This window comes from Amphibalanus amphitrite, unplaced genomic scaffold (genome assembly GCF_019059575.1).
Source record: "Amphibalanus amphitrite isolate SeventyFive unplaced genomic scaffold, NRLGWU_Aamphi_draft 000115F_arrow, whole genome shotgun sequence".
Classification (NCBI taxonomy): Eukaryota; Metazoa; Arthropoda; class Thecostraca; order Balanomorpha; family Balanidae; genus Amphibalanus; species Amphibalanus amphitrite.
Genome location: NW_024881610.1, coordinates 279,276 through 304,066, shown reverse-complemented (window position 1 = coordinate 304,066; position 24,791 = coordinate 279,276). Strand labels below are relative to the sequence as shown.

At 50.9% G+C, this 24,791-nt stretch overlaps 3 protein-coding genes across 4 annotated transcripts in view; 2 read left to right on the top strand and 1 right to left on the bottom strand.

The window, feature by feature from the left end:
* The window catches only part of LOC122381162 (cystathionine gamma-lyase-like), a 43,758-nt gene extending 40,220 nt beyond the window's left edge, over nucleotides 1–3,538 (bottom strand). Inside the window, exon 1 of the mRNA XM_043365012.1 lies at nucleotides 3,392–3,538. Coding sequence (XP_043220947.1) covers nucleotides 3,392–3,423 — 32 coding nt within the window. The 5' untranslated portion in view covers nucleotides 3,424–3,538. The remainder of the gene's footprint in view (nucleotides 1–3,391) is intronic.
* The window catches only part of LOC122381159 (synaptotagmin-1-like), a 107,339-nt gene that overhangs the window by 22,467 nt on the left and 60,081 nt on the right, over nucleotides 1–24,791 (top strand). The gene's annotated exons all lie outside the window — the stretch shown is intronic.
* LOC122381154 lies at nucleotides 14,850–24,146 on the top strand. 2 transcript variants are annotated; one of them, XR_006256478.1, is made up of 3 exons: nucleotides 14,850–15,363; nucleotides 15,528–22,606; nucleotides 22,771–22,836. XR_006256478.1 is itself a non-coding variant. In XM_043365002.1 (2 exons), the coding sequence occupies exon 2, from the start codon at nucleotides 16,358–16,360 to the stop codon at nucleotides 21,986–21,988; it is 5,631 nt and encodes a 1,876-aa protein (XP_043220937.1). In that variant the 5' UTR covers nucleotides 14,850–15,363; nucleotides 15,528–16,357; the 3' UTR covers nucleotides 21,989–24,146. The 2 variants fall into 2 exon arrangements, 1 of the variants encoding a protein (XP_043220937.1); XM_043365002.1 differs by having other exon boundaries at nucleotides 15,528–24,146.

Sequence of the window (24,791 nt, the reverse complement as noted above, 5' to 3'; positions counted from 1 at the left end):
CACTAGCGTGTACCCAAACGTGTTTGCCATAAAATGCTGGGAAGAAAACCACCTCTTCCTTGGCTCGTTTTCCCGCTATTGGCGATCGCGCAAAAAGTGTCCAAAACCCCGTTCACTTAACACGGGGAAAATGGAATCGCACGTGCCACGTGCCACGAGGTTTTAAGCGAGTAGCGACCGATGCCATAAGGTAGATCGCCTCCGGGAGCCTATACACTGAACTTTTTACGAAGATTGTACATTTCGTCTAGGCCCCAATCAAGATGTCTCGATTCGCTGCCAGACTTGCAAAACATAGCCCGGAGAACGACCGCTCCGGTTGTTTTTCAATAGAAAAACACAATTCTAACGAATAGTGTTTGTCTTTTCAAACAACCTGCGGTTATAGAAAAAGAATACCATACACTGAACTTTTTACGAAGATTGTACATTTCGTCTAGGCCCCTACCAAGTTGCCCCAATTCGCTGCCAGACTTGCAAAACATAGCCCGGACAACGACCGCTCCGGTTGTTTTTCAATAGAAAAACACAATTCTAACGAATAGTGTTTGTCTTTTCAAACAACCTGCGGTTATAGAAAAAGAATATACCAACTTCAGTGAAGCTTGCATTAAATCTTTTCAAACAACCTGCGGTTATAGAAAAATAGAAAAAGAATATACCAACTTCAGTGAAGCTTGCATTAAATCTTTTCAAACAACCTGCGGTTACATCTGCGATGCTGGGCTCCGCATCGCTGGACCGCAGGTTGTTTGAGCAAGCACCTTTGGAAACGCAGCAAAAACGCCCGCCGCCAAACGAGAGGATGAGCCTTGCACGTGCAGACCGGAGTCGGTGTGCTACGGACTGACGTGCACGGCACCCTATTCGCCGGTCTATAGCGGTGTGCCAAATTTGAGTGCAATCGACCCGGCCGTTTTCGAGATCTGGAAGCGTGACCCTGCACGTGCGCACGTGCAGCCTGGGCCCTAATTGACTTGTGCACGGCACTCTATTCGCCGGTTTCTAGCGATGTACCAAATTTAATCTGAATCGGCCCAGCCGTTTCCAAGATCGGGAAACGACCCCTACACGTGCGCACGTGCAGCTGCACCCCAACCGCGGCACATGAAAATACATACTTACTGACTTGTGCACGGCACCCTACTAACTAGTCTCTAGTGGTATGCCAAATTTGAGCACAGTCGGTCCAACCGTTCTTGAGATATGGAAGCGTCAGCCTGCACGTGCGCACGTGCAAACTGGGTCCCATCTGACTTGTGCACGGCACCCTACTCGCCGAGCCCTAACGGTGTGCCAACTTTGATCACAATCGGCCCAGTCGTTCTCGAGATCTGGAAGCGTCACCCTGCCCGTGCGCACGTGCAGCGGCACCCCAACCGTGACACATGGAAATGCATTGCGCGGCGGGTGCCTACAACCATGCCAAGTATCAGCGCAATCGGCAAACTAACTACAGAGTTATTAGACTTGTTACTGAACTGACTTCTTTTCGTTTTGCACGTGGCACGTGCATTAGGGGTCACCCATACGCATCGAGAGTAGCACACTACGTGTAAGAAAGGAAGGAGCTATCCCACACAAAAGACCGCGAGTGAATCGGTCCAGTGGTTGCAGAGATATAAGGTTTGTACAGGCACCCCACAGGCGGCCTACTGCTAATATTTAGCAATAATCAGTGTCGCATCCGCACACGGGAGGTATCGCCGTCACCTATTCGTATACTCTAATGTGGTTGGGTTCAAGTCACAGTCGAGCCCTGCTTTTTTACAACTTTTCTTAAAAACGGCACATCGTGCAGTGACGTTCTATACATTATTGGAAAGAGCATCGAAAGTTGTATGTTTTATTAACTTTTCACTTTGATATATCTGTAACGTAAAAAGTTATTAAGCAACAAAGACGCTCCCATTGACTTTCCATGTTAAAAATTTTCATTTTCAAACGAACTTTATTAGAAAAAACGATTTCTGCCAGCTTAACGAAGCATAACGGCATGTACTATGCTCTTTCCTTTACAAGATATAAGAGTTTGGGCGAAATCTATCTCTAAAATTTTGTACAAAGATCGAATGAAAATGTCTCTGCAAAGTCTCGACATCGCCGTCCATTGACTTAACATGGGACACAGCAAAATTCCAACTTTGACCTCGTGCAAAGACACGTTCCGAGATTCTGAGGGGTATACAGCGCACACTAGCGTGTACCCAAACGTGTTTGCCATAAAATGCTGGGAAGAAAACCACCTCTTCCTTGGCTCGTTTTCCCGCTATTGGCGATCGCGCAAAAAGTGTCCAAAACCCCGTTCACTTAACACGGGGAAAATGGAATCGCACGTGCCACGTGCCACGAGGTTTTAAGCGAGTAGCGACCGATGCCATAAGGTAGATCGCCTCCGGGAGCCTATACACTGAACTTTTTACGAAGATTGTACATTTCGTCTAGGCCCCAATCAAGATGTCTCGATTCGCTGCCAGACTTGCAAAACATAGCCCGGAGAACGACCGCTCCGGTTGTTTTTCAATAGAAAAACACAATTCTAACGAATAGTGTTTGTCTTTTCAGACACATGAGTATACATACTAACTGACTTGTGCACAGCACCCTACTAACCGGTCTATAAAGGTGTGCCGAATTTGAATGCAATCGGCCCAGCCGTTCCTGAGATCTGGAAGCGTCACCCTGCACGTGCGCACGTGCAACCCGGGGCCCAGCAGACCTGTGCAAGACACCCTACTACGCGATCTCTAGCGGTGTGCCAAATCTGAGCACAATTGTCCCGGCCGTTCTCGAGATCTGGAAGCGTCACCCTGCACGTGCGCACGTGCAGTTGCACCCCAATCGTGGCACATGGAAATACATACTAAGTGACTGCAACCTACTGATCGGTATCAAGCGTTATGCCAAATTTGAACACAATCGGTCTAGCCGTTCTCGAGATCTGGAAGCGTCACCCTGCACGTGCGCACGTGCAGTTGCACCCCTACCAAGACACATGGAAATGCATCGCCTGGAAAGTGTCTACCTCCATGCCAAGTTTTAGCGCAATCGGCCCAGTAATTACCGCGAGCTATTGCGCTTATTACAAAACAGGCACCTCTTGGCTTTGCACGTGGAACGTGCGTTAGGGGTCACCCATATGCATCGAGACCCATATGCCCATATGCATCGGCGCGCAGTTACCTGCGCGCCGCGCCCGCGGTCGGCTGCGGCGCCGGGAGCTCCGTTCCGCTCCCACTTCGCTGTGTGTCATTCCTTTCCCGTGTGAAAGGTGTGTGTGAGGGTGTGAGTGCAATTGGAGTGCTGTGACGACTGGCTGAACTTCTACGGTGCTGCCGACGATCAGTATGCACCGTGACCTGATCAGACACCTGCTGTTCCTGGCACTCACCTACCTGCTGGTGACGGCCGCGGCCCCTGCATCCCGGGAATGCGGTCCTGCACCACCCACAGCTGGTCACCACACCGACCGTCGAGGCTGCCGACACGTTGAGCGACTCCACTCGTCCCAGCCCCAGCACGCCCAGGCCCGGACGCCCGGTCACCGTCGCTCCGACCCAGACCGACCTTCGGCAGGCCGCGCCACGCGGCGTGGCAGGCGCGGCGCCAGCGCCCGGCGCCGGGGGTGCAGGGGCGGACAGGCGTGGCGGCGCTCCAAACACGGACACCATCTACTGGTTGGGATGCTTAACATCCAATCCCTGCTACCCAAGGTGGTGTCGCTACAACACGACCAACTGAAGAGGTTTGAATACGACTTCTTTGTACTCACCGAGACTTGGCTCCGATCCGCCACTGCCAGCCGGCTGGTGACATTCCCCGGGTACACCCTGCACCGCGCCGACCGGCCGGGCGAGGCGGGCTACGGGGGTGTCGCTATCCTGGCGCACCATAACTACCAGACTGCTGTCATCGCCCAGCCATCAGCTGACTGCGCGGACTGCCGGCTGGAGTCGCTGTGGCTCCGGGTGAAGCCGGCTACCGGGCCGCACTTCACGCTCGCCGCCGTCTACCGGCCGCCGCGGAGAACGGCCGCGGCGCTCCAGGCGGACTTTGGCGAGCTGGAGCTCCAGTATCAGCGGGCGATACTACAGCATACCGGACATGTCATCATCATGGGCGATCTTAATTGTAATCTTTTAGACGCAGACCCAAACATCTGTAAAGACCGATTGCTTGACATGTTTCAATCGTTTCATTTGTATCAATATGTCTCACAGCCCACTTTTTCATCTGGCTCGCTCTTAGATGTAGTGATCTCAAACTCCGATAACATTGTCCGACGCGTTGGTGTTTTCCCGTGTGCTTTTAGCCCCCACTGTTTTGTTCGCTCTCTTTTATCTATACCGAAATGTCGTAAGGGTGCTTCTCGCATTAGATCAAGGTCGTTTAAAAATGTAAATCGTTTTGCTCTTATAAATGACTTGAACCGGGTCGACTGGACCGGAATTTTTAGTTGTACCTCTGTAGCTGACATGTGGACATATTTTACCAGTCGTCTTTTATCGGTCATTGACAAGCTAGCCCCGATTCGACTTGTGAGGGTCAGAAACCCCGATGCGCCGGCGGTTACGCCGGCCACACTGGACCTGATGGCACGGCGGCGGGGCGTGCTGCGCCGAGAGGGAAGGTCGCCTGCTTTCCGCGACTTAGACAGGGAGGTCAGGTCCGCTATCAGGCGCGATTGTCGTGAGGACATTCAGGAGAGGCTGCGTGATCCGAGGAGCAGTTCCCTCTACCGTGTCATACGACCAGTCATCGCCGGCAAGCGCAGCAGCGCGCCCAGCCTTCCTGCCGCCACACCGGATGAGATAAACACCTACTTCGTGAATGTCGGACCCCGTGTCGCGGCCGGCCTGTCCGATCTCGGGCCGCCGCCGGACATTCCGTGCCGTCTGCCGCGTGTGGGGGCGTGCGGGTTTCGGGTGTCGGGCACGACGCTGGGCGCCCTGCGGGAGGTCATGTTCTCCATGAAGCGTTCCGGTGCGTGTGGGTCTGATGGTATCTGTATTCGCATCCTAATCCTGTCTTTCGAAGCCATCGGACCTATCCTTCTCCACATTATTAATACCTCCCTTACCACTTGTGACATCCCTGATACCTGGAAGCATTCATTGGTCCATCCTATTTTCAAATCTGGTGACTCAACTCTGATATCCAATTACCGTCCTATTTCCATAATTCCTGTCATCTCCAAGGTTGTCGAGCGTGTGGTGCAGCGGCAGTTGCTCTCATACATGTCCGACAATCACCTCCTGTCCCAATCCCAGCACGGTTTCCGCCCCCGTCACTCCACTGAGACCGCTCTGCTCACAGTCACAAACCGGATCTTCTCCAATATGGACCGTAGCCACCTCTCACTCCTTTGCCTCTTGGACCTCAGCAAGTGTTTTGACGTCATTCCACACAACCAGCTCCTCACCAAACTCCAGCAGTACAACATTCACCCATCCTGGTTCGACTCCTATCTCTCCGGTCACACTCAGTCCGTTTCTATCACATCTTCCTCTGGTGACAGAGTGGTCTCAGATCCCCTCCCTAATACCATGGGTGTCTTCCAGGGATCTGTCCTTGGTCCTCTCCTGTTCACCATATACGCCAACGACCTCAGCCTGCACGCGCCGGACGCTCATGTGACCCAGTACGCTGACGACACCCAAATCCTTCTATCCGATACCAAACGCAACCTTCCTTACCTCATCCAACGCATGGAAACCACCCTCTGCACCCTTTCGTCATGGTTCCATGCCCATGGCCTAAAGCTCAACGCATCCAAAACTGAAATCCTCCTCCTTGGTACCAAACAGAACACACGTGGCCTATCCCCTGTCAGCGTACGGGTCGGTGGGGAGACCGTTCAGGAGAGCCTGACCGTGAAAAACTTGGGCTTGATCTTTGATCGCCACCTTACCTGGGACGCGCACGTCAGTGACGTGGTCCGTCGATGCATTGGCCTCCTGATCGGTCTCCGTCACCTGAGGCATTACCTCCCGCGGGGTGTTCTGCGAGCTGTTGTTGACGGTCTTGTCCTCTCGCGCGTGAGATACTGTATTTCTGTTTATGGCGGCGGAACCTCAAAGAATGATGCGAGGCTTCTGAACATTATCAACTTTGCGACGAGAGTGATCACTGGCTTAAGAAAATACGACCACATTTCTCACGCGCGAGAGGACCTCAGACTTCTCTCCCCCTTACAAATGTATGAGGTGTCGACTTTGACGGTAGCCCATAAGGCGATCACCAATGGCGAGCCTGTGGACATCTCTACTCTGTTCACTACGTTTCGTGACTCGCGCCAGCAGTCCGAGCGCAGTACGCGTCAGGATCGCCTTTTGAGGCCTCCTGCTATGCGAACGGCCGCCGGGCAGCGATCGTTTTTATATCGCGCAACATCACTTTTAAATGAACTGCCTGTGAGTATCGTTGAGCTGGACCCCATTTCTTTCAAACGTGCCGTGAAGATGGTTAAGTGTAATAGGGATATGTAGTGGGAGGGGGAGGGGGCATAGGAGTGCAAGCTTTATGATGTGCACGTGTGCCTGATGTTTGCCTGTTTTACCCATTCCGCCTTTTACCTGTTTTTATATTGTGACTATCGGCACAGAATAGCCACGCCGGTGTATGTGGAGTGCTGGCAAAAGTCAATACAATACGAGAGTAGCACACTATGTGAAAGAAGGGAAAAAGCTACCCCACACAAAAAACCGCACGTGTATCAGCCCAGTGGTTGCCGAGATATAAGTCGTACAAAAACGTCCCCACGGCGGCCGGCCGCTATTTAGCAGTAAAATCGTGTCGCATCCTTCTATGGGAGGTATCCCCGTCACCTGTTCGTATACTGTCGGAGCAAAGGCCATACGTTACGGTCCAAACTCCATAGTGAGGCGGACATACGAATTTACGAGAGTTTAGCGACGAAATGATTCACTTAATTGTTAAGTAATGGGTACATTTGGTAGACCATAAATTTTATCTAGCATCTCACCGTAGATGCAGTAAAAAGTGCTTTACTTTTCAATGTATATAAAGACTTGCTCAGCTCAATCAGTTCACTCTGTATTGGCTCAAGCCGTATCATGCGAACGCTATACAAACTAGAGCACCGACAGCGCAGCGCTCCCCAACTCACTGCTCGCCCAGTCCACCCGGGCCGCCGCCACGACGGCCCCCCGCAAGTAGGCATCCCGCACTGCACCGACAGCCGCGGGCGACCAGCTGACCGGCCAGCTGACCGGCCAGCAGCCGGCGGGCGGCAAGGCGCGGATGGCCGACCCGCCGGCGCGGCGAGGGAGGGGAGGAACGCAGCTGAAAGACCCGACTACATATATATCAAAGAAACATTACATGTAATCATCGATGACGCGACATAAATCTGCTTTATTGGGGTTAGCGGTGTAGTCTGTGATGCCATCACAATGAAAATAGCCTAGTTTTGTAGAGCATCAAATTCTGATTCCATAACGACTCTCGTTAGTCCATTTTCAATTGTAAATAAGCCTTTTATTGCGATGCAAAGTCCCGAAATGGTGCCGACGGCGGCCGGTCCCCCGATGGTACCATACCATAGATGGTAAACAGGTTAGTTCACATTCCCGCCGCTATGCGGGCGGCGGCGGCGCCACCTGTCCTCGTGTCCGCCTGACACCGTAACGATATAGGTCTGAGCTCAAATCTCGGTAATGTCGTGCTTTTTTTACTAAATTTATCAAAAACGGCACAACGTGCAATAACGTTCTATATATCATTGGAAAGAACATCAAAAGTTGTATAACCTATCAACTTTTCACTTGAATATGTCTTAAAGGTACAAATTTATTAAGCACCAAAGACGCTCCCATTGACTTTGCATGTTAAAAAAATTCTTCTTTAAACGAGCTCAAAAAGAACAAACGAATTCTGACAGCTTAACGAAGCATAACAACATGTTCTATGGTCTTTTCTCAACAAGTCCTGAAAGTTTAAACAAAATCGTATCATATAATTTTGTACAATGAGCAAATGAAAATGCCTCTGCAAAAACGCCCATTGACTTAACATGGGGAGCGAAAAAAGTTCAACTTCAAACTCGTGCAACTCAAGTTAACGAATTCTGACGGGTATACGGCGCACACTGGCGTGTACCAGAACGTGTTTGCCATAAAATGCTGGGAAGAAAACCACCTCCTTCTTGGCTCGTTTTCCCGCCATTGGCGATCGCGCAAAAAGTGTCCAAAACCCCGTTGACTTAACATGGGGAAAATGCAATTGCACGTGGCACGCGCAATGATTTTTGTTGAGAGTAGCGACCGGTACCATCAGGTAGATCACCTGCAAAAGTCTATACCCTGAAATTTTTACGATCCTAAACGCAAAACTCTAGGCCCCACCCAAAATGTCTCGATTCGCTGCCAGACTTTCAAAACATAGCCCGGAGAAGGACCGCTCCGGTTGTTTTTCAATAGAAAAACACAATTCTAACGAATAGTGTTTGTCTTTTCAAACAACCTGCGGTTACCAGCATCTGCGATGCTGGGCTCCGCATCGCGGGACCGCAGGTTGTTTGAGCAAGCACCTCTTTAACGCCGCAAAAACGCCACCCGCCAAACGAGAGGATGAGCCTTGCACGTGCAGACCGGAGTGGGTGTGCTAAAAACTGACGTGCACGGCACCTTATTCGCCGGTCTATAGCGGTGTGCCAAATTTGAGTGCAAACGACCCGGCCGTTTTCGAGATCTGGAAGCGACACCCTGCACGTGCGCACGTGCAGCCTGGGCCCCAATTGACTTGTGCACGGCACTCTATTCGCCGGTTTCTAGCGATGTATCAAATTTAATCTGAATCGGCCCAGCCGTTTCCAAGATCGGGAAACGACCCCTACATGTGCGCACGTGCAGCTGCACCCCAACCACGGCACATGAAAATACATACTTACTGACTTGTGCACGGCACCCTTCTGATCGTTCTCTAGAAGTGTACCGAATTTGAGTGCAATCGGCCCGGCCGTTCTCGAGATCTGGAAGCGTCGTCCTGCACGTGCGCACGTGCAAACTGGGTCCCATCTGACTTTTGCTCGGCACCCTACTCGCCGAGCCCTAACGGTGTGCCAACTTTGATCACAATCGGCCCAGCCGTTCTCGAGATCTGGAAGCGTCACCCTGCCCGTGCGCACGTGCAGCGGCACCCCAACCGTGACACATGGAAATGCATTGCCGGGTGCGTGCCAACATCCATGCCAAGATCAGCGCAATCGGCAAAATAACTACAGAGTTATTAGACTTGCTACCGAACTGACACCTCTTCGTTTTGCACGTGGCACGTGCATTAGGGGTCACCCATACGCATCGAGAGTAGCACACTACGTTTGGGAAAGGAAGAAATTATCCCACACAAAAGACCGCGAGTGAATCGGGTCAGTGGTTGCAGAGATATAAGGTTTGTAAAGGCGCCCCCACGGCGGCCGACTGCTAATAATTAGCAATAATCAGTGTCGCGTCCGCACATGGGAGGTGTCCCCTTCACCTGTTCGTATATTCTAATGTGATTGGGTTCAAGTCACAGTCGAGCCCTGCTTTTTTACAACTTTTCTCAGAAACGGCACATCGTGCAGTGACGTTCTATGCATTGTTGGAAAGAGCACCAAAAGTTGTATATTATATTAACTTTTCACCTATATATAATACTAACGATAAAAGTTATGGAGGAATAAAGACGCTCCCATTGACTTTCCATGTTAAAAATTTTAATTTTCAAATGAACTTTATAAGAAAAAATGAGTTCTGCCAGCTTAACGAAGCATAAGCGCATGCACTATGCTCTTTCCTCTACAAGATATAAGAGTTTGGGCGAAATCTATCTCTAAAATTTTGCACAAAGATCGAATGAAAATGTCTCTGCAAAGTCTCGACATCGCCGTATTCTAATGTGATTGGGTTCAAGTCACAGTCGAGCCCTGCTTTTTTACAACTTTTCTCAGAAACGGCACATCGTGCAGTGACGTTCTATGCATTGTTGGAAAGAGCACCAAAAGTTGTATATTATATTAACTTTTCACCTATATATAATACTAACGATAAAAGTTATGGAGGAATAAAGACGCTCCCATTGACTTTCCATGTTAAAAATTTTAATTTTCAAATGAACTTTATAAGAAAAAATGAGTTCTGCCAGCTTAACGAAGCATAAGCGCATGCACTATGCTCTTTCCTCTACAAGATATAAGAGTTTGGGCGAAATCTATCTCTAAAATTTTGCACAAAGATCGAATGAAAATGTCTCTGCAAAGTCTCGACATCGCCGTCCATTGACTTAACATGGGACACAGCAAAATTCCAACTTTAATCGCGTGCAAAGACACGTTCCGAGATTCTGACGGGTATACGGCGCACACTGGCGTGTACCGGAACGTGTTTGCCATAAAATGCTGGGATGAAAACCACCCCTTTCTTGGCTCGTTTTCCCGCTATTAGCGATCGCGCAAAAAGTGTCCAAAACCCCATTGACTTAACATGGGCGAAAATTCAAACGCACGCGCCACGCGCAAAAGACTTCTTAGCGAGTAGCGACCGGTGCCATCAGGTAGATCGCCTCCGAGAGCCCATACACTGAACTTTTTACGAAGATTGTACATTTCGTCTAGGCCCCTACCAAGTTGCCCCAATTCGCGGCCAGACTTGCAAAACATAGCCCGGAGAACGACCGCTCCGGTTGTTTTTCAATAGAAAAACACAATTCTAACGAATAGTGTTTGTCTTTTCAAACAACCTGCGGTTACCAGCATCTGCGATGCTGGGCTCCGCATCGCTGGACCGCAGGTTGTTTGAGCAAGCACCTTTGGAAACGCAGCAAAAACGCCCGCCGCCAAACGAGAGGATGAGCCTTGCACGTGCAGACCGGAGTCGGTGTGCTACGGACTGACGTGCACGGCACCCTATTCGCCGGTCTATAGCGGTGTGCCAAATTTGAGTGCAATCGACCCGGCCGTTTTCGAGATCTGGAAGCGTGACCCTGCACGTGCGCACGTGCAGCCTGGGCCCTAATTGACTTGTGCACGGCACTCTATTCGCCGGTTTCTAGCGATGTACCAAATTTAATCTGAATCGGCCCAGCCGTTTCCAAGATCGGGAAACGACCCCTACACGTGCGCACGTGCAGCTGCACCCCAACCGCGGCACATGAAAATACATACTTACTGACTTGTGCACGGCACCCTACTAACTAGTCTCTAGTGGTATGCCAAATTTGAGCACAGTCGGTCCAACCGTTCTTGAGATATGGAAGCGTCAGCCTGCACGTGCGCACGTGCAAACTGGGTCCCATCTGACTTGTGCACGGCACCCTACTCGCCGAGCCCTAACGGTGTGCCAACTTTGATCACAATCGGCCCAGTCGTTCTCGAGATCTGGAAGCGTCACCCTGCCCGTGCGCACGTGCAGCGGCACCCCAACCGTGACACATGGAAATGCATTGCGCGGCGGGTGCCTACAACCATGCCAAGTATCAGCGCAATCGGCAAACTAACTACAGAGTTATTAGACTTGTTACTGAACTGACTTCTTTTCGTTTTGCACGTGGCACGTGCATTAGGGGTCACCCATACGCATCGAGAGTAGCACACTACGTGTAAGAAAGGAAGGAGCTATCCCACACAAAAGACCGCGAGTGAATCGGTCCAGTGGTTGCAGAGATATAAGGTTTGTACAGGCACCCCACAGGCGGCCTACTGCTAATATTTAGCAATAATCAGTGTCGCATCCGCACACGGGAGGTATCGCCGTCACCTATTCGTATACTCTAATGTGGTTGGGTTCAAGTCACAGTCGAGCCCTGCTTTTTTACAACTTTTCTTAAAAACGGCACATCGTGCAGTGACGTTCTATACATTATTGGAAAGAGCATCGAAAGTTGTATGTTTTATTAACTTTTCACTTTGATATATCTGTAACGTAAAAAGTTATTAAGCAACAAAGACGCTCCCATTGACTTTCCATGTTAAAAATTTTCATTTTCAAACGAACTTTATTAGAAAAAACGATTTCTGCCAGCTTAACGAAGCATAACGGCATGTACTATGCTCTTTCCTTTACAAGATATAAGAGTTTGGGCGAAATCTATCTCTAAAATTTTGTACAAAGATCGAATGAAAATGTCTCTGCAAAGTCTCGACATCGCCGTCCATTGACTTAACATGGGACACAGCAAAATTCCAACTTTGACCTCGTGCAAAGACACGTTCCGAGATTCTGAGGGGTATACAGCGCACACTAGCGTGTACCCAAACGTGTTTGCCATAAAATGCTGGGAAGAAAACCACCTCTTCCTTGGCTCGTTTTCCCGCTATTGGCGATCGCGCAAAAAGTGTCCAAAACCCCGTTCACTTAACACGGGGAAAATGGAATCGCACGTGCCACGTGCCACGAGGTTTTAAGCGAGTAGCGACCGATGCCATAAGGTAGATCGCCTCCGGGAGCCTATACACTGAACTTTTTACGAAGATTGTACATTTCGTCTAGGCCCCAATCAAGATGTCTCGATTCGCTGCCAGACTTGCAAAACATAGCCCGGAGAACGACCGCTCCGGTTGTTTTTCAATAGAAAAACACAATTCTAACGAATAGTGTTTGTCTTTTCAAACAACCTGCGGTTATAGAAAAAGAATACCATACACTGAACTTTTTACGAAGATTGTACATTTCGTCTAGGCCCCTACCAAGTTGCCCCAATTCGCTGCCAGACTTGCAAAACATAGCCCGGACAACGACCGCTCCGGTTGTTTTTCAATAGAAAAACACAATTCTAACGAATAGTGTTTGTCTTTTCAAACAACCTGCGGTTATAGAAAAAGAATATACCAACTTCAGTGAAGCTTGCATTAAATCTTTTCAAACAACCTGCGGTTATAGAAAAATAGAAAAAGAATATACCAACTTCAGTGAAGCTTGCATTAAATCTTTTCAAACAACCTGCGGTTACATCTGCGATGCTGGGCTCCGCATCGCTGGACCGCAGGTTGTTTGAGCAAGCACCTTTGGAAACGCAGCAAAAACGCCCGCCGCCAAACGAGAGGATGAGCCTTGCACGTGCAGACCGGAGTCGGTGTGCTACGGACTGACGTGCACGGCACCCTATTCGCCGGTCTATAGCGGTGTGCCAAATTTGAGTGCAATCGACCCGGCCGTTTTCGAGATCTGGAAGCGTGACCCTGCACGTGCGCACGTGCAGCCTGGGCCCTAATTGACTTGTGCACGGCACTCTATTCGCCGGTTTCTAGCGATGTACCAAATTTAATCTGAATCGGCCCAGCCGTTTCCAAGATCGGGAAACGACCCCTACACGTGCGCACGTGCAGCTGCACCCCAACCGCGGCACATGAAAATACATACTTACTGACTTGTGCACGGCACCCTACTAACTAGTCTCTAGTGGTATGCCAAATTTGAGCACAGTCGGTCCAACCGTTCTTGAGATATGGAAGCGTCAGCCTGCACGTGCGCACGTGCAAACTGGGTCCCATCTGACTTGTGCACGGCACCCTACTCGCCGAGCCCTAACGGTGTGCCAACTTTGATCACAATCGGCCCAGTCGTTCTCGAGATCTGGAAGCGTCACCCTGCCCGTGCGCACGTGCAGCGGCACCCCAACCGTGACACATGGAAATGCATTGCGCGGCGGGTGCCTACAACCATGCCAAGTATCAGCGCAATCGGCAAACTAACTACAGAGTTATTAGACTTGTTACTGAACTGACTTCTTTTCGTTTTGCACGTGGCACGTGCATTAGGGGTCACCCATACGCATCGAGAGTAGCACACTACGTGTAAGAAAGGAAGGAGCTATCCCACACAAAAGACCGCGAGTGAATCGGTCCAGTGGTTGCAGAGATATAAGGTTTGTACAGGCACCCCACAGGCGGCCTACTGCTAATATTTAGCAATAATCAGTGTCGCATCCGCACACGGGAGGTATCGCCGTCACCTATTCGTATACTCTAATGTGGTTGGGTTCAAGTCACAGTCGAGCCCTGCTTTTTTACAACTTTTCTTAAAAACGGCACATCGTGCAGTGACGTTCTATACATTATTGGAAAGAGCATCGAAAGTTGTATGTTTTATTAACTTTTCACTTTGATATATCTGTAACGTAAAAAGTTATTAAGCAACAAAGACGCTCCCATTGACTTTCCATGTTAAAAATTTTCATTTTCAAACGAACTTTATTAGAAAAAACGATTTCTGCCAGCTTAACGAAGCATAACGGCATGTACTATGCTCTTTCCTTTACAAGATATAAGAGTTTGGGCGAAATCTATCTCTAAAATTTTGTACAAAGATCGAATGAAAATGTCTCTGCAAAGTCTCGACATCGCCGTCCATTGACTTAACATGGGACACAGCAAAATTCCAACTTTGACCTCGTGCAAAGACACGTTCCGAGATTCTGAGGGGTATACAGCGCACACTAGCGTGTACCCAAACGTGTTTGCCATAAAATGCTGGGAAGAAAACCACCTCTTCCTTGGCTCGTTTTCCCGCTATTGGCGATCGCGCAAAAAGTGTCCAAAACCCCGTTCACTTAACACGGGGAAAATGGAATCGCACGTGCCACGTGCCACGAGGTTTTAAGCGAGTAGCGACCGATGCCATAAGGTAGATCGCCTCCGGGAGCCTATACACTGAACTTTTTACGAAGATTGTACATTTCGTCTAGGCCCCAATCAAGATGTCTCGATTCGCTGCCAGACTTGCAAAACATAGCCCGGAGAACGACCGCTCCGGTTGTTTTTCAATAGAAAAACACAATTCTAACGAATAGTGTTTGTCTTTTCAAACAACCTGCGGTTATCTAGCCTGGCGCCTGGCATATCAGCGGGTGTAGGCGCCATGCGGTTTAGTAGCCTGTTCCTGCGGGCGGCCGGCCCTCCCCTCCCCGGCGCATCCCTCCTCCCCCCTTGGGCCGGTGGCTGACCTTGCCGATCAGCTGATCGCCGGCCGCGCCCTAGTGGTGGGCGGGGGGCTTGTGCCGGGGATGAGCTAAGTACTGTGAGGCTGCAATGTTTGTTTCTTTTCTTTTGTGGGTATCTGATACTCTATGCCTATGATTTTGCGAACTTTGGGCCTTTGAGCCTTATTTGTAATACCAATAGCGCGCGATTCGTCAAGCTTTGTTCATGTTTCGAAGTACTGGTATTTGTTTTGCGTAGATCCAGCGGCGCCGCCGCGCTCTATTGGCTGCCATGTTGGCGAGCGGGGCGAGTGCAGGCATTTTTGGTCCAAGATCGGTCACGGGCCGTGATGAAGAACTTGTTTGTCTTTTGATTCGCCTTAATATAGGCGGTTGCCCTTGTCGGAGTAGTGGGAGGCGAGCAGGCCCGACGAAACGCGACAGTCGGTAAGATATTCATTGATAAATGCTCGTGTTGGTAAATTGAGCGTCTATTTGATAGATGTGTTACGATAGTGACGCTGGTGTACACGATAATAGATGATGGTGGCCGCAAGAACTTCTGTGTATGTGGCCTGTGTGTCGATTGTGAGCCATATTTTCGCTTGCAGAAACGGTACAATACAAGAACCAGTTCCGACAACCATCGTCTGGGTGTACAGGCGGCTACAGTTTCGACTCGACCTCTGAGTCGGCTGCACCTCTGCTCCCTCCTGGCTTCTGGAGAGTTCTTCTGCACCACGAGCAGCTACAGCTACAGCAGCTGCTGCCACACACCTTACTGCAACTGCTGCACATCTGGACGTGGACGAGCAGATCTGCATCCTGGCGGCTGGCACTGCACCCGCTCGGAGAACAGTGAGCAGTGGGTATGGTGCTAAGGTTGAACCCTGGACTCTAGAGCTTTTGCAGCTGAACTGTGCTAGGGGGTGTGCTATCACTACGCACATGATTGAGTAAATCAGCGACACGAGAAGTGCATCTGTAAATGTATTGACGTTGACTTGTGTTACTGTTTATGCCTGTTGCCGTTGATTGTTGGGTAGGATTCGAACCTTGAACTTGCTATTGGGTACTGGTGTGATAGCATTGAACGTAGTTTCCAACTTTGGGGAACCCTTGACTGTTATCACATTGGCCATTGGGCGAGTGACATCATTCCTGTCCAGGACAAATATCTTGATCGTCCATTTGTTACTATTATCTTGCTACGTCGACCTCGCATTGAAGTTGGACCTCACACCACCAGGCTTCAGAAGATTGCTTTGAATTTGATAGTTAAAGTCTGGATACATTCGCTATAGGTTGCTAAGCAAGAACAGAACTGATTGATTAAGGGCACTCACTGATAGCTTCGGATTCCTGACACATTCCTGAAGCTGGCCACGCTGAACCTATTTAGTCTACTTCCATGGTTGTTTAACTTGCACATTGATAATCCATGAGCTCTCAGAGATTGAAGGCGTGTCACCCATTGATCTTCATTTTGCTTGGTCTTCAACTTGTCTCCTTAATCTCATTGAACATGGACCTGAATGTTGAGCGGCTCAAAGTGCAAGAGCTCAGGGATGAGCTTGAAAAGAGAGGACAAGATACAAGAGGATCAAAGGAAGTTCTGAAAGAGAGGTTGAACCTGGTCCTCAAGGAAGAAGCCTTTGAAATGGCAACTGACCCAAGAACTGCTGGTGAGCTGCGGGCAGTTACCGTGGAGGGGGCTGAAGATGGTGCCTCACACGTGAAAACCAAGCCACCAGATGGAGACGTTCAAGATGTATCAGAGGTTGGTGATAGCGCCTCACAGCTGGCAGCTGGACCCCAAGTGGAACATTCAGTTGCATGTGGATCGAGGTGCTCAGGGGGCTCGATGCGATCCCTACGTGCACAGGAGTCTGCCAAACGTGCTGCTGCAGAAGTGAGGCTTCGATTCCTGAAGGAAAAGCATCGTCTGGAAGCCCAAGAGAGAGAGCTGGAGATGAAACGAGAAGAACTCAAACTTCAAGAGGAGATTGCAGAAGCAGAGGCCAAGGAGGAGGCATTTGCGATGGCAAGCCAAGCGAGCTCCCATTCTGGTGTGGCACACAAGTTGAAGAAACAGCAGCCCCGATCGAATGGCGCTGCTGAGCTAAACCCTCAACCCGTACCAACCAGAGCTCAGCCCCCTCAACCTCAGCATGATGGAGAGCAGGAGGTAATCAAGAAACTTCTGACCGCCAGCCTGCTCCCAAGACCTGATATCCCAGTATTCTCTGGAGATGTGACTAGATTCACTCAGTTCCTCCGAGCCTTTGACAACAGAGTTGCACACATTGTCCAGGAAGACGACAGTAAATTGTTCTATCTGGAGCAGTTTACGAGCGGAGTGCCACGCGACATCGTCCGAAGTTGCATGAACATGGCCACTGGAGGCTACCAAACAGCGAGGTCTCTGCTCGAGAAGAGATATGGAGAGCGAGACAAGATAGCTGATTCATTCGTGAACAAGCTGATGAACCGGCCTACTGTGAGGGCTGATGACGTCACGACACTCGACAACTTCGCACTGGAGCTCCGGACGTGTGAAAACGCAGTCGGAAGTCTCCAGCAAGGCCTGAACGAGTTGGACCATCCAAAGACGTTGAGAAAACTGCTGGAAAAGTTGCCCTACGCGTTACAGGAGAGGTGGAGAAGGGAGGTCGACGATCTTACAGTTCGGAAGGGTCGTGCCGTGCGCTTCTCTGACTTGGTGCGCTTCGTCGAAATCGAAGCGAGAGTGGCATCAAATTCCGCGTTTGGGAGACACATGTTCCAGAAAACAGGAAACACCAAGCAAAGAGAGAAAGAAGCCAAAGTGAATTTTGTTCGCCAAGAAGAGAGCGAGAGAAGAGAGCTTGTGAAGAAGCCAGTCTGTCCCTGCTGCGAAGAAGCTCATACGTTGGAGAACTGCTCTGCGTATGCGAAGCGCCCTCTCGATGCCAGACGCCAGCTCATCAGAGATAAACGCCTCTGTTTTGGGTGTCTGAAACCTGGGCACCGTTCGAGGGAATGTCGAATGAGACTCACCTGTGGCGTCTGTGAAAGGAAGCACCCGTCTGTACTTCATGTCTTCCAGGTGGCTTCAATGGGAGTACCAACAGCAGGGGAAGCGCCACCTGCACCAGCCGTTGTGAGCGTCATGTCCAACAGCGGGACGTCAACGAGGATGCCGGCGGTACCAGTGAAGGTGCGGTATGGAGATGGTCCTATCGTGGAGACGTACGCTTTTATCGACAGTGGAAGTAGCCTGACGTTCCTGAGCAAGGAGCTTTTGAGCCAGTTGGGCATCACAACAGCAAAGAAGTATCAGCTTACTCTAACCACGATGGCACAACAACCGGTCGAGCTTCATACTTCAGCCGTCGACAACCTCCAAATGTGTGACATGGACGAAAACGAGCAAATGCAGCTTCCGGAAGTGTTCGTCATCGACAAGATCCCAGTCAGTAGGACGGAGCTCTGTAAGGCCGAGGACGTGGAACCCTGGCCTCACGTAAGGGACGTGCTTCCAGAGGAGATCGAAGCAGAAGTAGGCCTTCTGATAGGCGTGAACGTACCAGAGGCCTTTGAACCCCTCGACTTCGTTCCCAGCTGTGACGGTGGGCCCTTCGCTGTCAAAACTCGCCTCGGCTGGGTCGTGAACGGCCCCGTCCGGTCCAGAAAACTGACTGAAGTAAGGGCAACGTCAAACAGGATCAGGCTGCTGGAGAGGCAACTCTACCAGGACGAGGGTCTAGCAGCTGACGAACGTGGATGGTCGATCGAAGACCATATGTGGATGGAAAAAGTGGAAGCTGGTTGCATCATGAAGGACGGACACTACGAGGTTCCCATCCCACTGAAGAAGGAGGGAACCATGCTACCAGACAACCGAGAGATCTGCACGAGACGGCTACAAGGACTGAAAAGGAAGTTCCGAGACCAGAGGTTTGCCGACCGATACAGCGAGGTGATGAAGGACATGTCGAAGAACGGATTCGTGGAGAGAGTGAGGGCAGAAGACCTGACAAGAGACGATGGACTTGTCAACTACATTCCCCACCACGGTGTCTTCGGGAAGAAAGACAAACTCCGAGTTGTTTTTGATTGTTCGAGCACCTTCAAGGGCGTCTCCTTGAATGACGCAGTCCTGCAGGGCCCGTCTCTCTGCACTCCACTGATTGACGTTCTACTGCGGTTCCGCCAGGAAGAAGTAGCTTTCATGGGCGATGTCAACTCAATGTTCCATCAGGTGTCTGTACCAGCCGACCAGCGCGACCTGCTCCGCTTTCTGTGGTGGCGAAACGGTGACCCTGCTGAAGACGTGGAAGTCTGGCGCATGACGGTGCACCCGTTCGGGTTGAGATCCAGCCCGAGCTGTGCGAGCTACGCCCTTCTACGGACAGCCGTCGACTTTGGCGACCTACACTCCACTGCAGCCTGTGAGACGATCTCAAGCAACATCTACGTTGATGACCTGGTGAAGTCGGTGACGAAGATCGATGAAGCCATCGACCTGGTCAGGGAGGTACGAGAGCTGTGCAGCCGGGGTGGATTCCACCTAGCCAAATTTGTCAGTAACCAGAGGAAAGTCCTACAATCGATCCCACCAGAAGACAGAGGGAAGAACGTGAAGCAACTGAACCTCGAGAAAGAACTTCCGTTGGAGAAGACACTGGGGGTTGAGTGGCGAGTCAACCCGGACGTCATCGGCTTCTCAACCACGGAAGATCGGAGAATGCCATGCTCGAGGAGGGGAATGTTGTCGGTCATCGGATCATTGTACGATCCGATGGGGATGGCTGCACCATTCGTCGTGTGCGGTCGTATCATTCTACAGGAACTAACACGACGACGCTACGATTGGGACGACCCGGCACCGGAGGACATTCAAGCTCAGTGGGAGCAATGGATCCGCGGCAGAGGACTACTTTCGACCATCGGCGTCCCTAGATGTGTACAGCCAGCTGGCCTTGGACCTATTCAGACCCGAGAGCTCCATCACTTCGCAGATGCAAGCTCTGTCGCGTACGGCACGGTGTCCTACCTTCGAATCGTCTGTTGTGACGGACAAGTTCACTGTGCGTTCGTCTTCGGCAAGGCGAGGGTTCTGCCCCTGAATGGAAAGCTCACCGTCCCACGAGCGGAGCTGACAGCAGCCACTCTGGCTGCTCGCATTGAAGCCATACTGCGACGCGCTCTGCAAGTCAAGATTGATGAAAGTGTGTTCTGGACGGACAGCACAACAGTGCTTCGCTACCTCCAGAATGAAACGACACGTTTTCACACGTTCGTCACCAACCGTCTGGCCGTGATAAGGGACGTATCTTCTCCGGCACAATGGAGGTACGTTGACTCAGCGAACAACCCGGCAGACGATGCATCGAGGGGACAATTAGCGGACAACTTCATCGCGAACCCGCGGTGGTTCGATGCTCCGGCCTTTTTGTGGAAGGGACGGGATGAGTGGCCTGAGCCCCCGGCTGGACTCGATCGTCGAGTAGAAAACGACCCAGAGGTGAAGATCACCAGCGTTGCAGTCGCGCAAGCTGGCTGCGACCCGTTGGAGGAGCTGTTTTCTCACTACTCTGTCTGGTACAGACTCGTGCGCGCTGTAGCATGGATCCTTCGCCTGAAGCGCTGCTTGGTAGAACGATGCCGTAAGCTGTCCGTACTCGGATCCGAGCCGAAGGCTCAGGAGAGACAGCGGCTTACTGTGCCAGAACTTGAAGCAGCTGAGAGGGCAATAGTCACAAGGATTCAAAGAAGTGAGTTTGCCGCTGATTTGGCCTCGCTGGAAGGGAAGGGCGCCGTCGGACTCACCAGTCCTCTCGCACGGCTGGACCCGTATCTGCACGACGGGATGATCATGGTAGGCGGACGTCTACGCCACGCACCAATGCGGGAAGACCAGGCGCACCCTCCTGTCCTTCCCAGACGTCATCATGTTGTCGATCTGATTATTCAGAGCATCCATGAAGAAGCAGGTCACTCTGGAAGAGAGCACACTTTGTCGCTGCTGCGCTCGAGATTCTGGATCCTGCGCGGAAACTCGGCTGTCCGACGCGTCCTCAGTCGCTGTGTCAGCTGTCGTCGTCGTCAGGGCCCGCTCCTGAACCAGAAGATGGCGAACCTGCCTGAGGACAGGGTGACCCCGGATGAGCCACCATTCACAAACACCGGGCTGGATATGTTTGGCGTCTTCTACGTCAGGAAGGGACGACGACGGGAGAAAAGGTACGGAATCGTTTTTTCGTGCCTCGTCTCGAGGGCAGTACACATAGAAGTAGTTGAGTCGATGTCTACCGATTCGTTCCTCTGCGCTCTGAGACGATTCCTTGCTAGACGCGGGCAAGTTAAGACCATCCGATCAGATCGTGGCACGAACTTTGTGGGAGCAAACAATGAACTGAAAGCAGAATGGGAACACCTCTCGAGGAGTGAGGACGTCATACATGAGGACCTGCTGCAGAGGAAGATTCAGTGGAACTTCAACGTCCCAGAAGCTTCGTCACATGGGGGTGTCTGGGAGAGAGTCATTCGTACCATACGGAAGGTTCTAGATGCACTGATGACAGAACAAGTACTCACCGAAGAGACCCTGACAACTCTCCTCTGCGAAGTCGAGTCCATTATAAATAGTCGCCCACTGACGTACGTGTCCAGCGATAGCGGTGACCCACAGCCACTGACTCCCAACCATCTCTTGCTGGCGGGAGGCGCGCTATCCGTCCCGGTGGGAGTATTCGGAGCGGGTGACCTGTACTTGAGGAGACGGTGGCGCCAAGCGCAATACTTGGCCGGCATTTTTTGGTCCAGGTGGATCAAAGAATACATTCCACTCTTGCAGCAGAGGCAGAAGGCCTTTCGTGTTACGAGATCACTCATGGTGAACGACGTCGTCCTGGTAGCCGATAGGGAGCTCCCCAGGTCTCGCTGGCCCCTGGGCCGCGTCATTGAAACTTTTCCGGGCAAGGATGGCCTGGTTCGTAGTGTTAGATTGAGAGCAAAGGGCGCAGAGATACTCCGCCCTGTCAACAAACTGGTCCTCATGTGCGAAAACGAGTATTGTGAACGCTAGGACTGTGTTTGACTGCGCGTGTCTCGTCTCATGTGTTAGTTTAGGGCTGTTGAAATAGGCTAAGACCAGTGTTGAATGCGCGTGCCTTCAAAGGGGGCGGTGTAGGCGCCATGCGGTTTAGTAGCCTGTTCCTGCGGGCGGCCGGCCCTCCCCTCCCCGGCGCATCCCTCCTCCCCCCTTGGGCCGGTGGCTGACCTTGCCGATCAGCTGATCGCCGGCCGCGCCCTAGTGGTGGGCGGGGGGCTTGTGCCGGGGATGAGCTAAGTACTGTGAGGCTGCAATGTTTGTTTCTTTTCTTTTGTGGGTATCTGATACTCTATGCCTATGATTTTGCGAACTTTGGGCCTTTGAGCCTTATTTGTAATACCAATAGCGCGCGATTCGTCAAGCTTTGTTCATGTTTCGAAGTACTGGTATTTGTTTTGCGTAGATCCAGCGGCGCCGCCGCGCTCTATTGGCTGCCATGTTGGCGAGCGGGGCGAGTGCAGGCATTTTTGGTCCAAGATCGGTCACGGGCCGTGATGAAGAACTTGTTTGTCTTTTGATTCGCCTTAATATAGGCGGTTGCCCTTGTCGGAGTAGTGGGAGGCGAGCAGGCCCGACGAAACGCGACAGTCGGTAAGATATTCATTGATAAATGCTCGTGTTGGTAAATTGAGCGTCTATTTGATAGATGTGTTACGATAGTGACGCTGGTGTACACGATAATAGATGATGGTGGCCGCAAGAACTTCTGTGTATGTGGCCTGTGTGTCGATTGTGAGCCATATTTTCGCTTGCAGAAACGGTACAATACAAGAACCAGTTCCGACAACCATCGTCTGGGTGTACAGGCGGCTACAGCGGGTCTTAGCGTCCTGTATCCGCACACAATAGGCAAGAATGGGCCCCTGGCGTCTCCACACAAATGTCAGCGGACGAACCTGCCAATACCACTCGGGCGGAGGTTAATGTGTTGTGGTAGCAAACTCATTAATTGTTTCCTGGTCTAGTCTTCTATTTGGATTCGCGGCCAAGTATGCAAAACATAGCCCGGCGAAGGACTGCTCCGGCTGTTTTTTTCAATAGAAAAACACAATTCTAACGAATAGTGTTTCTCTAATGAAGAAACAGCCTGCGGTTACCCACCGCCAAACGAGAGGATGAGCCTGGCACGTGCAGACCGGAGTGGGTGTGCTACGAGCTGACGAACAGGACACTCTACTAACCACTCTAGCGGTGTGTAAAATTTGAGTGCAATCGGTCCTGCCGTTTTCGAGATCTTGAAGCGGCACCCTTCACGTGCGCACGTGCAAGCTGGGTCCCAATTGTGTTGTGCACGGCACCCTAGTTGCCGGTCTCTAGCGGTGTACCGAATTTGAGCTAAATCGGCCCAGTCAATTTCAAGATCTGGAAACGACCCCTGCACGTGCGCACGTGCAGTTGCAATCCAACCGTGACACATACCAATACATACTAACTGACTTGTGCACGGCACCCTACTGATAAGTCTCTAGAAGTGTGCCGAATTTGAGTGCAATCGGCCCAGCCGTTCCTGAGATCTGGAAGCGTCACCCTGCACGTGCGCACGTGCAACCTGGATCCCATCTGATTTGTGCACGGCACCCTACTAACCGGTCTCTAGCGGTGTACCAAATTTGAGCTCAATCGGCCCGGCCGTTCTCGAGATCTGGAAGCGTCACCCTGCACGCGCGCACGTGCAGTTGCACCCCAGCCGTAGCACATGGAAAGGCTGGCCCGGTGTGTGCCTACATCCTTGTGTAGTTTCAGCAGAATCTCCTCAGGAATTACCGTGGTATTGTCATTACAACAAAAGTGACACCCCTCTGTTTTACACGTGTCACGTGCAGTAGGGGTCACCCGCATGCATCGTCCATAGTAAAATACTTGTAAGAAGGGTATACGCTACCCCATACAAAAAACCGCAAGTGTATCGGTCCAGTGGCTGCGGAGATATAAGTCGTACAAAAACGTCCCCACGGCGGCCGGCCGCTAAGGAAAACTACAAGAGCAGCAAAAGGAGGTAGAAAAATCACTGAACGCACATAAGGAAGTTGTGCAATCCATGCCAATGATCCAGTCGGAGCTTCAGAAAAGTACACAGGAACTGAAGAGGATGATTGAAAGAAACGAAGATAGGGAAAAAAGAGAGATTAATGTTATCATTCACAACATACCAGAAAGCAAGTCCAGTGACTCAGCATCACGGAAGAAGTACGACGAGAACAGCTTCAACAACATAGTCAAGGCACTGCTGGGTGAGGAAAGAAGTATGGAGACTGACAAGATCTACAGGCTTGGCAAAAGGAGAGAGGCCATTGAAGATGAAGGAAGGGAACCAAAACCAAGACTGATGCTTGTTGGGCTAAAGAAAAAAGAGGATGTTGAGGCACTCCTCAGAGAAAGATGGAACCTTAAAAGGGTTGGATTTAGCAACATCTACATCACACGAGACTTGTCCCTGGATGAAAGGGAGCAGCAAAAGAAACTGAGAGAAGAGTTGGTCAGGAAAGGTAAGGACACCCACAGAATTTTTCGAGGAAAGGTCATCCGCAGGGAGTAAAGAAAAAGCAAGGGCTCACAAACAGGCATCATCAAGGGTGATAAAATGTATGTATACAAATATTAATAGCCTAAGAAATAAGCAAGACGAACTAAAGTGTAGAGTTCAGCAGTATGATCCCGACGTGATTGGTCTGACAGAAGTTTGGCAGAAAGAACTATTCATGCTAAAAGGATACCACCCAGCTGTCAGGAAGGACCGACCAGCTGACCAGATAGGAGGTGGGGTAATGCTGCTTGT

Coding starts and splice junctions, on each gene's coding strand:
- LOC122381154 (XM_043365002.1), top strand. CDS start 16,358: ATGAGCTCTCAGAGATTGAAGGCGTGTCACCCATTGATCTTCATTTTG.